Source organism: Parambassis ranga, chromosome 6 (genome assembly GCF_900634625.1).
Source record: "Parambassis ranga chromosome 6, fParRan2.1, whole genome shotgun sequence".
Lineage (NCBI taxonomy): Eukaryota > Metazoa > Chordata > Actinopteri > Ambassidae > Parambassis > Parambassis ranga.
In genome coordinates, this window is record NC_041027.1 from 13,613,042 (window position 1) to 13,627,092 (window position 14,051).

Consider the following 14,051-nt stretch of genomic DNA (forward strand, 5'->3'; position numbering starts at 1 on the left):
TTTTTACAGTTGAATTGGAAGCACAAATAAGATAATGTATCCCAGTTATTGATGTATTTTCATTAAAAAAATACGGCTGCTCTTGTTAAAGGTTCAACCCAAACTGTGCAACGACATCAAGCCTCCAAACCCACGAAGATGCAGCTCAACCAAGAGAAAACACTATTGTCTCTGCCCTCATTAATGCTTAGCAAACATAGTGTCAGCTCTCAGCCTGTACAGCCTTGGCCATCCAGTCCGACCTGGCCACCAGTAGCCTCAGCCTGTCGCCCGAGGACTGGATCAGCTCTCTTCCACTGACAGAAGAAACAGGACATGTAACTAAAGCTGCTTATCAATATAAAACCTGCTGAATGTGCCTCTGATCTGTCACCTGTAGTAGTCCAGTCCAAGCAGACTGACTCCATTAACAGCCAGGATCCTGTCTCCTGGTACCAGCTTCTCACACCGGGCTGCAGGAGAGTCCGGGACCACCTCACGGATGAAGATGCCTTTCGCCTTCATCGAAGTGTCCTGAAACATGAAATCTATGAATCAAGTCGTCGCTGACGCACAAGATTTTACAGCCACAGCACACGGCGCTTCCTCACTCACCCTCGTGTCCACCAGAGCCAGGCCCAGTCCCCGTTCTCCTCGCTCCAGCTCCAAGCTAAAAACCTCATCGTTGAGGTCATCATCATCTGCCTCTTCCTCTTCCTCCTCTTCCTCTTTCACTTCCACAAGTCGTTTCAAACTGCTGCAGTCAGATTTCAGGGCCGCCAGGTATTCAAACACTAACCCACCTACAGAGAACATAAAGGGCAGGTTCAGGTTCTGTCACAGAGGGACGACCTGAGTGGAGACGTCTTTCTGCCATACCTTCCTCAGAAAGTGCGTCGGGGTCGATTTTCATACACTTATCCTGGTCTGTCTTCACCAAATCAGTGGGGGAGACTTGGGGATGCAGCTGGCTGCTTTCTCATAAGCACACCAAACTAAAGAACACGTCTTGTATCTCAAACCCAATTACAAACATGCTCAACATGAAAATACTACAAAAACAGATTTAGGTAAAAAGATATACAAACGAAACAGCAAGCTTTCTGCCAAAAGTGTATGATCTGAAGGTCAAATGGCCTTGTGCATGCAGTCACTCTTTGGCTTTTATGGCAGCAGACATTTTATTACTGCCACCTTCTGGATAAACTTAACAAATACATTTATTTATATTAAGAGAGGATTAATCAGACTACTCCTTTGTAAAACCAGGGGCAGCCACAGCGCCCAGCACCTGCCATCTGTGTTGTGGTGGGCTTACATGGCGCCCGTCCCCTGTCCCCTCAACCTGTCTCAACATGTTCAGTCCTAAAAAACTGTATTAACATCTATCCGAAGTGTTACACACATAACACAGTAATCAATGACCAATCATCTGTGATGGGTCGCACTGATGGAGGGAGTGACAGGGACTGTGGTGAAGAGACTACACAGTCTGACAGCATTTCATGTTGTACACACACACTCACATGGTGAAGGGTGAAAGAATTTATTCTGCACTCTTACCATGCAGTGTGTGTTCACATATATAGAAGTGTGCCCCTAACATTAAGTATTCATGTTTATATGTGTTTATCACTTAATAATGTGATTTTCAGTTTGAATACTGAATGAATTAAGAAGTAATTTCATAGTGTGTCATATAACTTTGTTTTCTGCAGTTCAGGCTGTGGCAGATGAGATCGGTTGTTTTTCTGCTGCTCTCTGGATAGAGCTCCGGTTGGTACGAGATGGTCATGAATTCAGACTGAGGACAGCAGCACCTCTGACCTGATAAAAGCCAGATTCTAAAGGAATGTGTTTTTCTCCTGAGTACCCAGTTTATGGTCACTCCAGATCGGACTCACAACCTATGAGATTTAAGGAATTGAAGCTTTACCTTATTAGCAGTAAACACTAATGGTCTATTCGCTGTATGACCCAGGGTCTGCAGGGAATTCCATGTCCAGTTGTTGTTGCATTGTTCGTTGTTGCTGCGTGATTGTTCATTGTGTTGGTTGTTCTGTTCTTGTGTTGTTCTTGTTTGGTTCTTTGTGTTGCAACAACCCAGACCTCTGTGACTCACAATCTGCCTCATTGTTTAATAAATTGTAATCTTGAGACCAGAATTTATCCGGTCCTTCCTCACAAACCAACTCGAGAGGTGATCAGAAGAAACAAGGGGAATTTCATCCCTGACCATGGTGAGAGATATTTTAATCCCACACAATTGAATATTCCACATCCTTCATTTTGTCTGTGTAAACAGCATCAAAGTGCTCTGCTTCTTCTGCTGCTAGAAGGTTCTTCCAGTCACCAACGACTCCTGAAGAACAACAACACACAGAACACGTGAGTGTACAGCATGTTGCTGTCGTTTATACAGTATTAGGTGCAGTAATATTTTTTAAACAAACCTTTCCTGAAGAATTTTGTCTTTGTCTGGTCCAAAATCTTAGTCGGAGTATCAGAGTAGTTGGTCATTTTGTTCTCCTTCATGTTCTCAAACAGACATTTCTCTGCGATCTTCTCCATCACCTCATCGTCCAGACGTTGCTCCAGGAACTCAGCCACTTTGGCCACAGAGGTCTTCAGGTCCTGCATGAAGAAACGCAGCATTTTGGGTCGTTGTGCACCGTTTCTCATAGTGTGGTCATTTTCAAGTAATTTTTAACTCTTTACCGCTGACAGCTCTTCATAGGAGATGTACATTATGTGTTGCTTATTTTCAGCATTCAGCCAGCTTTTCACATGATCGAACCATGAGCCATGTTGAACTAGAACAGAAGGAAATCATCAACATTTAAAGCAAACCCTGAGTTATAATTATACACTGTGTGGTGTACAAATGTGTCAGGGAGAAGCACCTTTTCCATCCAGGAACTTGTGCAGGAACTCGCTGGATGACCCTGGTTTCACGAGGAAGGAGGCTATCTCATGAAAGTGGAAGTAAGATGTAAAGACATCTTTGGGGTTCCTCATGACATAGATCACCTGCAGGGACAAGACGATGAAGAGCTGTCAGGAGGTGCAAAGGTCTTTGATGCATGTATTAGGAGGATTTAATAAAAAGGGGAATAAGATGCCATCAAAACCCTTTAGCCAGCAGAGAGACAACAGTAGAATGACGTCAGATGTTTACCCTGTATTCAGGCATTTTACAGTTTTACCTTTGGGTCTACGTCAAAGAAAGACCGCGGCATCATGTTGTGATGGAAGTGCGTTGAAAAGACTCGTGGAGACGGTCTTTCTTCAAGATTCAAGGCGATCGTCGCAGCCTGCTCCAACCAGGGAGCACGCTTCCAGTTGTAAACAGTATCAACAGAGGTTGGATCTCCTCCATTCAAGACCAGACCGACAATGTGCTGCATCCAGTGCGTGCCTACACAAAGGAAAAATAAATCAATGAACCACATCAGCTTTTTCAGTTCAGAACCTGGGATATCTCACCTGACTTGGGATAAGTGGCGATGATGATGTCATCTGGACGAAAAGTAAAGTCCTCTAAGTACTTCAGGCTCTGTGGAGGGTTCATAGATTTTGATAAATATACGCCCTTGTACTCGGTGTATAGCTCTGCCTCAGTCATTGTCGACTCCCTGATGAAACCTTTGACTTTACTGTACTGCTACTACATCTGGAGTCTCCTCCTCTTCCAGTGATGCAGCACAGCATTAACCAATAGGAAGTGTTCCAGTGGCAGAGGGAGCATCGACTCTTCAAATATTTGTTTGATGTCAACAGTTGTTCTGTGTGACTAGTGTCAGTCTTCATACAGCCTAAAGTACTTTAGAGGACACATGCTTCCTGTCTGGTCTCTCCATCACAGATGTGATGTGTTGTTTTTGGAAGACTAAAAACGCCCATTCTAGCAAACGGAGAGGTCAAACATGTCATCTGTCAAATGTTCCTTCCCTCTGCTCACTGGTAGGTTGATCAGTTCCTTCAATTGTTTCACCTTCAAGGCATTGTTGTCCACACTTAACATGAAACTGGGCAGGTTCAGGTTCTGTCACAGAGGGACGACCTGGGTGGAGACGTCTTTCTGCCATACCTTCCTCAGAGAGTGCGTCGCATTCGCTCTTCATACACTTATCCTGGTCTGTCTTCACCAAATCAGTGGCGGAGACTTGGGGATGCAGCTGGCTGCTTTTTCATAAGCACACCAAACTAAAGAACACGTCTTATATCACAAACCCAAATACAAACATGCTCAACATGTAAATGCTACAAAAACAGATTTAGGTGAAAAGATATACAAACAAAACAGCAACCTTTCTGCCAAAAGTGTATGATCTGAAGGTCAAATGGCCTTGTGCATGCAGTCACTCTTTGGCTTTTATGGCAGCAGACATTTTATTACTGCCACCTTCTGGATGGAAGAAGTATCTCAGTCCTAATTCACTTGACATCTGTCGGAATGACACATTACTATTCTTTAAAGGTAACGATGAACAAAATTACATGAAACTTATCAGAAAAAAACATTTTAACTTAACAAATACATTTATTTATTTTAAGAGAGGATTAATCAGACTACTCCTTTGTAAAACCAGGGGCACCCACAGCGCCCAGCACCTGCCATCTGTGTTGTGGTGGGCTTACATGGCGCCCGTCCCCTGTCCCCTCAACCGGTCTCAGCTTGTTCTATAAAAACTGTATTAACATCTGTCCAAAGTGTTACACACATAACACAGTAATCAATGACCGATCATCGACGGGGACTGTGGTGCAGCGATTTGAACATTTGAAGAGACTTTGACAGCATTTCATGTTGTACACTCACATGGTGAGAGATATTTTAATCCCACACAAATGAATATTCCACATCCTTCATTTTGTCTGTGTAAACAGCATCAAAGTGCTCTGCTTCTTCTGCTGCTAGAAGGTTCTTCCAGTCACCAACGACTCCTGAAGCACAACAACACACAGAAAGGTCAAACTGAAGGAAACCTGTGCCCGTATTTTATCTTATGTGTATATTCTTTAAATACAAAATCATTAGGAGCTCTAAGACTGTCCCTCTTCAGGCTGGAACACACCTTTCCTGAAGAATTTTGTGTGGTCCAAATATTTAGATACCACTTCAGAGTGGAAGATTTTGTTCTCCTTCATGTTCTCAAACAGACATTTCTCTGCGATCTTCTCCATCACCTCATCGTCCAGACGTTTCTCCAGGAACTCAGCCACTTTGGCCACAGAGGCCTTCAGGTCCTGCATAAAGAAACACAGCATTTTGGGTTGTCGTGTTGTGTTTCAGGTTGTATTCCTTCACCGTTTCTTTTTATTTTTGTATATTCATTTTTAACTTTACCGCTGACAGCTCTTCATAGGATATGTACATTATGTGCTGCTTATTTTCAGCATTCAGCCAGCTTTTCACATGATCGAACCATGAGCCACGTTGAACTAGAACAGAAGGAAATCATCAACATTTAAAGCAAACCCTGAGTTATAATTATACACTGTGTGGTGTACAAATGTGTCAGGGAGAAGCACCTTTTCCATCCAGGAACTTGTGCAGGAACTCGCTGGATGAACCTGGTTTCACAAGGAAGGAGGCTATCTCATGAAAGTGGAAGTAAGATGTAAAGACATCTTTGGGGTTCCTCATGACATAGATCACCTGCAGGGACAAGACGATGAAGAGCTGTCAGGAGGTGCAAAGGTAAAGGTCTTTGATGCATGTATTAGGAGGATTTAATAAAAAGGGGAATAAGATGCCATCAAAACCCTTTAGCCAGCACAGAGACAACAGTAGAATGACGTCAGATGTTTACCCTGTATTCAGGCAATTTCCAGTTTTACCTTTGGGTTTACGTCAAAGAAAGACCGCGGCATCATGTTGTGATGGAACTGCGTTGAAAAGACTCGTGGAGACGGTCTCTCTTCAAGGTTAAAGGAGATCGTCGCAGCCTGCTCCAACCAGGGAGCACGCTTCCAGTTGTAAACAGTATCAACAGAGGTTGGATCTCCTCCATTCAAGACCAGACCGACAACGTGCTGCATCCAGTGCGTACCTACACAAAGGAAAATAAACCAAGTCAAAGCCAAAAGTCAAAGTCAGCTTTATTGTCAAATCTGCTATATGTGCTGGACATACAGAGAATCGAAATTGCGTTACTCTTCACTCCGCAACATAAAACATATAACTAAAAACTAAAGATAAATATAAAGTGTAAAAAAAATGTACCTACAATGAGGCACACGCAAAATACAAGGCACAAAATGAAGGCACAATGCAGTGAGAGTGCAAAAGATGTATAGTGCAAGTCAGTGCAGTTGGCATAATGTAAACAGTCCAGGAATAGTTTAAGTTATAGCAGCTTATATGAGACTGGTATGACATGACTAAGGTGCAAGAGAATGCACAGGATAAAGCGGCTGGTGCACAGAGTTCCTTTTTGGTAAAGTGGCTGGTACAAAGAGTTCCTATCTTGGGTGGTGGGGTGGTGGGATGGTGGTAGGGGTAGGGTGGGGGGTGTTGTCAGGGAAGGGGGAGAAAGTGGGGCGCAGCAGGGAGAGAGTTCAGCTTCCTGACAGCCTGGTGGATGAAGCTGTCCCTCAGCCTGCTGGTCCTGGCCCAGAGGCTGCGCAGTCTCTTTCCTGATGGCAGCAGACTGAAGAAGCGGTGTGAAGGGTGGGTGGGGTCTCCTGTGATGAGGAGGGCCTTTCAGGTGAGACGGCTGTCGTAGAGGTCTTGGAGGGAGGGGAGAGGGACGCTGGTGATCCTTTCAGCTGCTCTCACTATGCGATGAAGCGTCTTCCTGCAGGTGGCGGTGCAGACTCCGTACCACACAGTGATGCAGCTGGACAGGATGCTCTCAACAGCCCCTCTGAGAAGGTGCACAGGATGGAGGGAGGGGCTCTGGCTCTTTTGAGCTTGTGGAGGAAGTAGAGGCGCTGCTGTGCCTTCTTGGTCAGTGATGCAGTGTTGTTAGTCCAAGAGAGGTCCTCAGTGATGTGCACACCCAGGAACTTGGTGCTGCTCACCTGCTCCACAGCAGCACCGTCGATTGTCAGAGGGAGAACCAATGCACCACATCAGCTTTTTCAGTTCAGAACCTGGGATATCTCACCTGACTTGGGGTACGTGGCGATGATAATGTCATCTGGACGAAAAGTGAAGTCCTCGAAGTACTTCAGGCTCTGTGGAGGGCTCATAGATTTGGATAAATATATGCCCTTGTACTCGGTGTATAGCTCTGCCTCAGTCATTGTTGACAGCAGCACCTGTGGCTCCCTGATGAAACCTTTGACTTCACTGTGCTGCTGTTATATTCTCCTCTTCCAGTGATGCAGCAGAGCAATGACCAATAGGAAGAGTTCCAGTGGCAGAGAGAGCATCGACTCCTCAAATATTTGTTTGATGTCAGCAGTTGTTCTGTGTGACTAGTGTCAGTCTTCACACAGCCTGAAGCACTTTAGAGGACACACGCTTCCTGTCTGGTCTCTCCATCACAGATGTGATGTGTTGTTTTTGGAAGACTAAAAACGTCCATTCTAGCAAACGGAGAGGTCAAACATGTCATGTGTCAAAGGTTCCTTCCCTCTGCTCACTGGTAGGTTGATCAGTTCCTTCAATTGTTTCACCTTCAAGGCATTGTTGTCCACACTTAACATGAAACTGTTTGAATAAGCAAGAGCTTATTTTATTGCTGTGTAAACAGCATCAAAGTGCTCTGCTTCTTCTGCTGCTAGAAGGTTCTTCCAGTCACCAACGACTCCTGAAGCACAACAACACACAGAAAGGTCAAACTGAAGGAAACCTGTGCCCGTATTTTATCTTATGTGTATATTCTTTAAATACAAAATCATTAGGAGCTCTAAGACTGTCCCTCTTCAGGCTGGAACACACCTTTCCTGAAGAATTTTGTGTGGTCCAAATATTTAGATACAACTTCAGAGTTGAAGATTTTGTTCTCCTTCATGTTCTCAAACAGACATTTCTCTACGATCTTCTCCATCACCTCATCGTCCAGACGTTTCTCCAGGAACTCAGCCACTTTGGCCACAGAGGCCTTCAGGTCCTGCATGAAGAAACGCAGCATTTTGGGTCGTTGTGCACCGTTTCTCATAGTGTGGCTTTTTATTCTTTTAAAGTGATTCAAACAGACCTAATTGTAATAAGCAGCTTTGTTTCTTTTCTTCCAAACTGAAAAACAACCTGTTGATGTAAAACAGTCACTGAGCACATTGGACACTTTCCTAAATAAATGATGAATAAAACATTCTGCAGTGTTAAACATTAGTCTGACACTTTCTTTCACACGGTATTCTGTAAGTGGCCCACATGGCATGTTTGGTTCATTTGTGGTGGAGATGTAGCTCAGATGTGGATCACTCGAGTGCCATTGTGTCATTCCACGCCATCAGTGGGCCAGATAAGAGCATTAAAGTGAGTCAGATCTGGGCCACACCAATTTTGCTATCTGGGTCTGTTGGCATGACCAGTTGCAATTTTGTCTTATGTGTACTGCCCTAGGGTGTCAGTTTATTTTTACTTTTTTAAATCATTTTATTTTTTACAGTTGAAGTGGAAGCACTAATAATATAATGTATCCCAGTTATTGATGTATTTTCATTAAAAAAACAAATCATAATGAATGGTAATTATCCTGTTTGTATAGTAGTTAAACTCTATGTTGAACTCTATGCTGTCACTTATCATTTCAAGAGCTTGACTTGGATGTGTACTTGTAATTGTTATTGATGAAACTCTGGAAATAACCTGTCTGTGTTACCTTCATTACAACTGGTAGTAGAAGGTGACCTACAAGCCCTCCAGGTCATCCAGTCTGATCTGGCCACCAGTAAACCCCCCCCCCCCCCCCCTTTCCACTGATACAAGACATGCTGCACAGTCGTGCAGGTGGTGTGCCAGGTTTTTTGGTACGTCTAGATTACATGAAGAAGTCCACTCACTTTAATATTACTCACACAGACACACTCAGAATGGCAGTAAGCATTTATGGTTTCTCAACATGTAACAGCCGCAACACGTCCAAACGCTTTATCAAGACGATGAATGATAATAATAAAAAAAAAGTTCCTCCGATTTTCCTTGTTTTTTTTTCCTGCAAATATATGAATCATCGTCTGGGATAAGGACAACCTGAGCGGTGACACAGCCTCTCTGTGTTGACAAAACTAAGCCCGACCTCACAGGTCTCTGGTACTCTGGTGTTCTCTGAACCCTGCCCTCTGCTGTGCTCATCATAGAAAAACTGAGGTGTCAGGTGTCTGCCTGTAGAGGGCAGTCACTGCACACCCTTGGATGGATGTTCCCATGCTGATGGCTTGTTGTGGTGGTGTGGACGGATGTGTGCATTAGGTTTTATATATGTAACACTGCTAACAGTCTGAACACTGTGCATCATTAAAACCTGATCTCCGTCTCCAGACTCCCAGGTACAGGTCAGACCGGCTGTGAATGCTGATGAAGTGTTAAATGAGGAGGTCAGTGAGCGATCAGCACATGAAGGGAAACTCTGGTAATAGAAGGGGACCTGCTCTTTAGTGCATCTGTGTATATGGTAGCAGCCTGAACAGTGTCCCGAGCTTCAAGACCTTCATCATACGGCTGCTCTTCTTAAAAGTTCAACCCAAACTGTGCAACGACATCAAGCCTCCAAACCCACGAAGATGCAGCTCAACCAAGAGAAAACACTATTGTCTCTGCCCTCATTAATGCTTAGCAAACATAGTGTCAGCTCTCAGCCTGTACAGCCTTGGCCATCTAGTCCGACCTGGCCACCAGTAGCCTCAGCCTGTCGCCCGAGGACTGGATCAGCTCTCTTCCACTGACAGAAGAAACAGGACATGTAACTAAAGCTGCTTATCAATATAAAACCTGCTGAATGTGCCTCTGATCTGTCACCTGTAGTAGTCCAGTCCAAGCAGACTGACTCCATTAACAGCCAGGATCCTGTCTCCTGGTACCAGCTTCTCACACCGGGCTGCAGGAGAGTCCGGGACCACCTCACGGATGAAGATGCCTTTCGCCTTCATCGAAGTGTCCTGAAACATGAAATCTATGAATCGCACAAGATTTTACAGCCACAGCACACGGCGCTTCCTCACTCACCCTCGTGTCCACCAGAGCCAGGCCCAGTCCCCGTTCTCCTCGCTCCAGCTCCAAGCTAAAAACCTCATTGTTGAGGTCATCGTCTGCCTCTTCCTCTTCTTTCACTTCCACAAGTCGTTTCAAACTGCTGCAGTCAGACTTCAGGGCCGCCAGGCATTCAAACACTAACCCACCTACAGAGAACATAAAGGGCAGGTTCAGGTTCTGTCACAGAGGGACGACCTGGGTGGAGACGTCTTTCTGCCATACCTTCCTCAGAGAGTGCGTCGCATTCGCTCTTCATACACTTATCCTGGTCTGTCTTCACCAAATCAGTGGGGGAGACTTGGGGATGCAGCTGGCTGCTTTCTCATAAGCACGCCAAACTAAAGAACACGTCTTGTATCACAAACCCAAACACAAACATGCTCAACATGAAAATACTACAAAAACAGATTTAGGTGAAAAGATATACAAAAAAACAGCAAGCTTTCTGCCAAAAGTGTATGATCTGAAGGTCAAATGGCCTTGTGCATGCAGTCACTCTTTGGCTTTTATGGCAGCAGACATTTTATTACTGCCACCTTCTGGATGGAAGAAGTATCTCAGTCCTAATTCACTTGACATCTGTCGGGATGACACATTACTATTCTTTAAAGGTAACGATGAACAAAATTACATTGAACTTATCAGAAAAAAAACATTTTAACTTAACAAATACATTTATTTATTTTAAGAGAGGATTAATCAGACTACTCCTTTGTAAAACCAGGGGCAGCCACAGCGCCCAGCACCTGCCATCTGTGTTGTGGTGGGCTTACATGGCGCCCGTCCCCTGTCCCCTCAATGTGTCTCAGCTTGTTCTATAAAAACTGTATTAACATCTGTCCGAAGTGTTACACACATAACACAGTAATCAATGACCAATCATCGACGGGGACTGTGGTGCAGCGATTTGAACATTTGAAGAGACTTTGACAGCATTTCATGTTGTACACACACACTCACATGGTGAGAGATATTTTAATCCCACACAAATGTATATTCCACATCCTTCATTTTGTCTGTGTAAACAGCATCAAAGTGCTCTGCTTCTTCTGCTGCTAGAAGGTTCTTCCAGTCACCAACGACTCCTGAAGCACAACAACACACAGAAAGGTCAAACTGAAGGAAACCTGTGCCCGTATTTTATCTTATGTGTATATTCTTTAAATACAAAATCATTAGGAGCTCTAAGACTGTCCCTCTTCAGACTGGAACACACCTTTCCTGAAGAATTTTGTGTGGTCCAAATATTTAGATACAACTTCAGAGTGGAAGATTTTGTTCTCCTTCATGTTCTCAAACAGACATTTCTCTGCGATCTTCTCCATCACCTCATCGTCCAGACGTTTCTCCAGGAACTCAGCCACTTTGGCCACAGAGGCCTTCAGGTCCTGCATGAAGAAACGCAGCATTTTGGGTTGTCGTGTTGTGTTTCAGGTTGTATTCCTGCACCGTTTGTTTTTATTTTTGTATATTAATTTTTAACTCTTTACCGCTGACAGCTCTTCATAGGAGATGTACATTATGTGCTGCTTATTTTCAGCATTCAGCCAGCTTTTCACATGATCGAACCATGAGCCATATGAAACTAGAACAGAAGGAAATCATCATTTAAAGCAAACCCTGAGTTATAATTATACACTGTGTGGTATACAAATGTGTCAGGGAGAACCACCTTTTCCATTGAGGAACTTGTGCAGGAACTCGCTGGATGAACCTGGTTTCACAAGGAAGGGGGCCTCATGAAAGTGGAAGTAAGATGTAAACACATCTTTGGGGTTCCTCATGACATAGATCACCTGCAGGGACAAGACGATGAAGAGCTGTCAGGAGGTGCAAAGGTAAAGGTCTTTGATGCATGTATTAGGAGGATTTAATAAAAAGGGGAATAAGATGCCATCAAAACCCTTTAGCCAGCACAGAGACAACAGTAGAATGACGTCAGATGTTTACCCTGTATTCAGGCATTTTACAGTTTTACCTTTGGGTTTACGTCAAAGAAAGACAGCGGCATCATGTTGTGATGGAAGTGCGTTGAAAAGACTCGTGGAGACGGTCTTTCTTCAAGGTTAAAGGCGATCATTGAAGTCTGCTCCAACCAGGGAGCACGCTTCCAGTTGTGAACAGTATCAACAGAGGTTGGATCTCCTCCATTCAAGACCAGACCAACAATGTGCTGCATCCAGTGTGTGCCTACACAAAGGAAAAATAAATCAATGAAGCACATCAGCTTTTTCAGTTCAGAACCTGGGATATCTCACCTGACTTGGGATAAGTGGCGATGATGATGTCATCTGGACCTAAAGTGAAGTCCTCAAAGTACTTCAGGCTCTGTGGAGGGTTCATAGATTTTGATAAATATACGCCCTTGTACTTGATGTATAGCTCTGCCTCAGTCATTGTTGACTCCCTGATGAAACCTTTGACTTTACTGTACTGCTACTACATCTGGAGTCTCCTCCTCTTCCAGTGATGCAGCACAGCATTAACCAATAGGAAGTGTTCCAGTGGCAGAGGGAGCATCGACTCTTCAAATATTTGTTTGATGTCAACAGTTGTTCTGTGTGACTAGTGTCAGTCTTCATACAGCCTAAAGTACTTTAGAGGACACATGCTTCCTGTCTGGTCTCTCCATCACAGATGTGAAGTGTTGTTTTTGGAAGACTAAAAACGTCCATTCTAGCAAACGGAGAGGTCAAACATGTCATGTGTCAAAGGTTCCTTCCCTCTGCTCGCTGGTAGGTTGATCAGTTCCTTCAATTGTTTCACCTTCAAGGCATTGTTGTCCACACTTAACATGAAACTGTTTGAATAAGCAAGAGCTTATTTTATTGCTGTGTAAATAGCATCAAAGTGCTCTGCTTCTTCTGCTGCTAGAAGGTTCTTCCAGTCACCAACGACTCCTGAAGCACAACAACACACAGAAAGGTCAAACTGAAGGAAACCTGTGCCCGTATTTTATCTTATGTGTATATTCTTTAAATACAAAATCATTAGGAGCTCTAAGACTGTCCCTCTTCAGACTGGAACACACCTTTCCTGAAGAATTTTGTGTGGTCCAAATATTTAGATACAACTTCAGAGTGGAAGATTTTGTTCTCCTTCATGTTCTCAAACAGACATTTCTCTACGATCTTCTCCATCACCTCATCGTCCAGATGTTTCTCCAGGAACTCAGCCACTTTGGCCACAGAGGCCTTCAGGTCCTGCATGAAGAAACGCAGCATTTTGGGTCGTTGTGCACCGTTTCTCATAGTGTGGCTTTTTATTCTTTTAAAGTGATTCAAACAGACCTAATTGTAATAAGCAGCTTTGTTTCTTTTCTTCCAAACTGAAAAACAACCTGTTGATGTAAAACAGTCACTGAGCACATTGGACACTTTCCTAAATAAATGATGAATAAAACATTCTGCAGTGTTAAACATTAGTCTGACACTTTCTTTCACACGGTATTCTGTAAGTGGCCCACATGGCATGTTTGGTTCATTTGTGGTGGAGATGTAGCTCAGATGTGGATCACTCGAGTGCCATTGTGTCATTCCACGCCATCAGTGGGCCAGATAAGAGCATTAAAGTGAGTCAGATCTGGGCCACACCAATTTTGCTATCTGGGTCTGTTGGCATGACCAGTTGTCTTATGTGTACTGCCCTAGGGTGACAGTTTATTTTTATTTTTTTTTAAATCATTTTATTTTTTACAGTTGAAGTGGAAGCACTAATAATATAATTTATCCCAGTTATTGATGTATTTTCATTAAAAAAAAACAAATCATAATGAATGGTAATTATCCTGTTTGTATAGTAGTTAAACTCTATGTTGAACTCTATGCTGTCACTTATCATTTCAAGAGCTTGACTTGGATGTGTACTTGTAATTGTTATTGATGAAACTCTGGAAATAACCTGTCTGTGTTACCTTCATTAC

The 14,051-nt window shown here is 43.7% G+C and overlaps 6 protein-coding genes across 6 annotated transcripts; all 6 read right to left on the reverse strand.

Moving 5' to 3' along the window:
* Positions 1-80: 80 nt before the first annotated feature.
* On the reverse strand, positions 81-4,111 carry LOC114437197 (ras-associating and dilute domain-containing protein-like). Its single transcript, XM_028407723.1, has 4 exons — positions 4,070-4,111; positions 595-782; positions 374-513; positions 81-296 (listed from the first exon to the last, which is right to left on the reverse strand). Exons 1-4 carry the CDS (start codon positions 4,101-4,103, stop codon positions 203-205), a joined length of 456 nt encoding a protein of 151 aa, XP_028263524.1. The 5' UTR covers positions 4,104-4,111; the 3' UTR covers positions 81-202.
* LOC114437193 (sulfotransferase family cytosolic 2B member 1-like) lies at positions 1,986-3,631 on the reverse strand. Its single transcript, XM_028407718.1, has 6 exons — positions 3,466-3,631; positions 3,186-3,397; positions 2,883-3,009; positions 2,698-2,792; positions 2,433-2,613; positions 1,986-2,341 (listed from the first exon to the last, which is right to left on the reverse strand). Exons 1-6 carry the CDS (start codon positions 3,602-3,604, stop codon positions 2,232-2,234), a joined length of 864 nt encoding a protein of 287 aa, XP_028263519.1. The 5' UTR covers positions 3,605-3,631; the 3' UTR covers positions 1,986-2,231.
* A 671-nt stretch (positions 4,112-4,782) lies between the features above and the next one.
* On the reverse strand, positions 4,783-7,243 carry LOC114437195 (sulfotransferase family cytosolic 2B member 1-like). The gene is made up of 6 exons (XM_028407721.1): positions 7,095-7,243; positions 5,824-6,035; positions 5,515-5,641; positions 5,330-5,424; positions 5,058-5,229; positions 4,783-4,926 (listed from the first exon to the last, which is right to left on the reverse strand). Exons 1-6 carry the CDS (start codon positions 7,231-7,233, stop codon positions 4,817-4,819), a joined length of 855 nt encoding a protein of 284 aa, XP_028263522.1. The 5' UTR covers positions 7,234-7,243; the 3' UTR covers positions 4,783-4,816.
* Positions 7,244-9,754: 2,511 nt separating this feature from the next.
* On the reverse strand, positions 9,755-10,410 carry LOC114437850 (ras-associating and dilute domain-containing protein-like). Its single transcript, XM_028408783.1, has 4 exons — positions 10,352-10,410; positions 10,103-10,275; positions 9,896-10,035; positions 9,755-9,818 (listed from the first exon to the last, which is right to left on the reverse strand). Exons 1-4 carry the CDS (start codon positions 10,383-10,385, stop codon positions 9,755-9,757), a joined length of 411 nt encoding a protein of 136 aa, XP_028264584.1. The 5' UTR covers positions 10,386-10,410.
* A 654-nt stretch (positions 10,411-11,064) lies between these two features.
* On the reverse strand, positions 11,065-12,526 carry LOC114437196 (sulfotransferase family cytosolic 2B member 1-like). The gene is made up of 6 exons (XM_028407722.1): positions 12,388-12,526; positions 12,108-12,319; positions 11,802-11,925; positions 11,620-11,714; positions 11,346-11,517; positions 11,065-11,214 (listed from the first exon to the last, which is right to left on the reverse strand). Exons 1-6 carry the CDS (start codon positions 12,524-12,526, stop codon positions 11,105-11,107), a joined length of 852 nt encoding a protein of 283 aa, XP_028263523.1. The 3' UTR covers positions 11,065-11,104.
* A 423-nt stretch (positions 12,527-12,949) lies between these two features.
* LOC114437851 (sulfotransferase family cytosolic 1B member 1-like) lies at positions 12,950-13,460 on the reverse strand. The gene is made up of 2 exons (XM_028408784.1): positions 13,161-13,460; positions 12,950-13,029 (listed from the first exon to the last, which is right to left on the reverse strand). The coding sequence occupies exons 1-2, from the start codon at positions 13,378-13,380 to the stop codon at positions 12,950-12,952; spliced, it is 300 nt and encodes a 99-aa protein (XP_028264585.1). The 5' UTR covers positions 13,381-13,460.
* Between the last annotated feature and the right edge of the window lie 591 nt (positions 13,461-14,051).

Excerpts from the sequence above, each read along its gene's own strand:
- LOC114437195 (XM_028407721.1), bottom strand. The coding sequence starts at position 7,233 with ATGACTGAGGCAGAGCTATACACCGAGTACAAGGGCATATATTTATCC. Across the intron at positions 6,036-7,094 it reads CGCCACGTACCCCAAGTCAG|GTACGCACTGGATGCAGCAC; the intron begins GTGAGATATCCC and ends TCCTTTGTGTAG. Across the intron at positions 4,927-5,057 it reads CACAAAATTCTTCAGGAAAG|GAGTCGTTGGTGACTGGAAG; the intron begins GTGTGTTCCAGC and ends GTTGTGCTTCAG.
- LOC114437197 (XM_028407723.1), bottom strand. The coding sequence starts at position 4,103 with ATGAAGAGCGAATGCGACGCACTCTCTGAGGAAG. Across the intron at positions 514-594 it reads TGGCTCTGGTGGACACGAGG|GACACTTCGATGAAGGCGAA; the intron begins GTGAGTGAGGAA and ends TTCATGTTTCAG. Across the intron at positions 297-373 it reads CTTGGACTGGACTACTACAG|TGGAAGAGAGCTGATCCAGT; the intron begins GTGACAGATCAG and ends TTCTTCTGTCAG.
- LOC114437193 (XM_028407718.1), bottom strand. The coding sequence starts at position 3,604 with ATGACTGAGGCAGAGCTATACACCGAGTACAAGGGCGTATATTTATCA. Across the intron at positions 3,398-3,465 it reads CGCCACTTATCCCAAGTCAG|GCACGCACTGGATGCAGCAC; the intron begins GTGAGATATCCC and ends TCCTTTGTGTAG. Across the intron at positions 2,342-2,432 it reads GACAAAATTCTTCAGGAAAG|GAGTCGTTGGTGACTGGAAG; the intron begins GTTTGTTTAAAA and ends GTTGTTCTTCAG.
- LOC114437196 (XM_028407722.1), bottom strand. The coding sequence starts at position 12,526 with ATGACTGAGGCAGAGCTATACATCAAGTACAAGGGCGTATATTTATCA. Across the intron at positions 11,715-11,801 it reads CAAGTTCCTCAATGGAAAAG|TTTCATATGGCTCATGGTTC; the intron begins GTGGTTCTCCCT and ends CTTCTGTTCTAG. Across the intron at positions 11,215-11,345 it reads CACAAAATTCTTCAGGAAAG|GAGTCGTTGGTGACTGGAAG; the intron begins GTGTGTTCCAGT and ends GTTGTGCTTCAG.
- LOC114437851 (XM_028408784.1), bottom strand. The coding sequence starts at position 13,380 with ATGAGAAACGGTGCACAACGACCCAAAATGCTGCGTTTCTTCATGCAG. Across the intron at positions 13,030-13,160 it reads CACAAAATTCTTCAGGAAAG|GAGTCGTTGGTGACTGGAAG; the intron begins GTGTGTTCCAGT and ends GTTGTGCTTCAG.
- LOC114437850 (XM_028408783.1), bottom strand. The coding sequence starts at position 10,385 with ATGAAGAGCGAATGCGACGCACTCTCTGAGGAAG. Across the intron at positions 10,276-10,351 it reads CGACGCACTCTCTGAGGAAG|GTGGGTTAGTGTTTGAATGC; the intron begins GTATGGCAGAAA and ends TGTTCTCTGTAG. Across the intron at positions 10,036-10,102 it reads TGGCTCTGGTGGACACGAGG|GACACTTCGATGAAGGCGAA; the intron begins GTGAGTGAGGAA and ends TTCATGTTTCAG.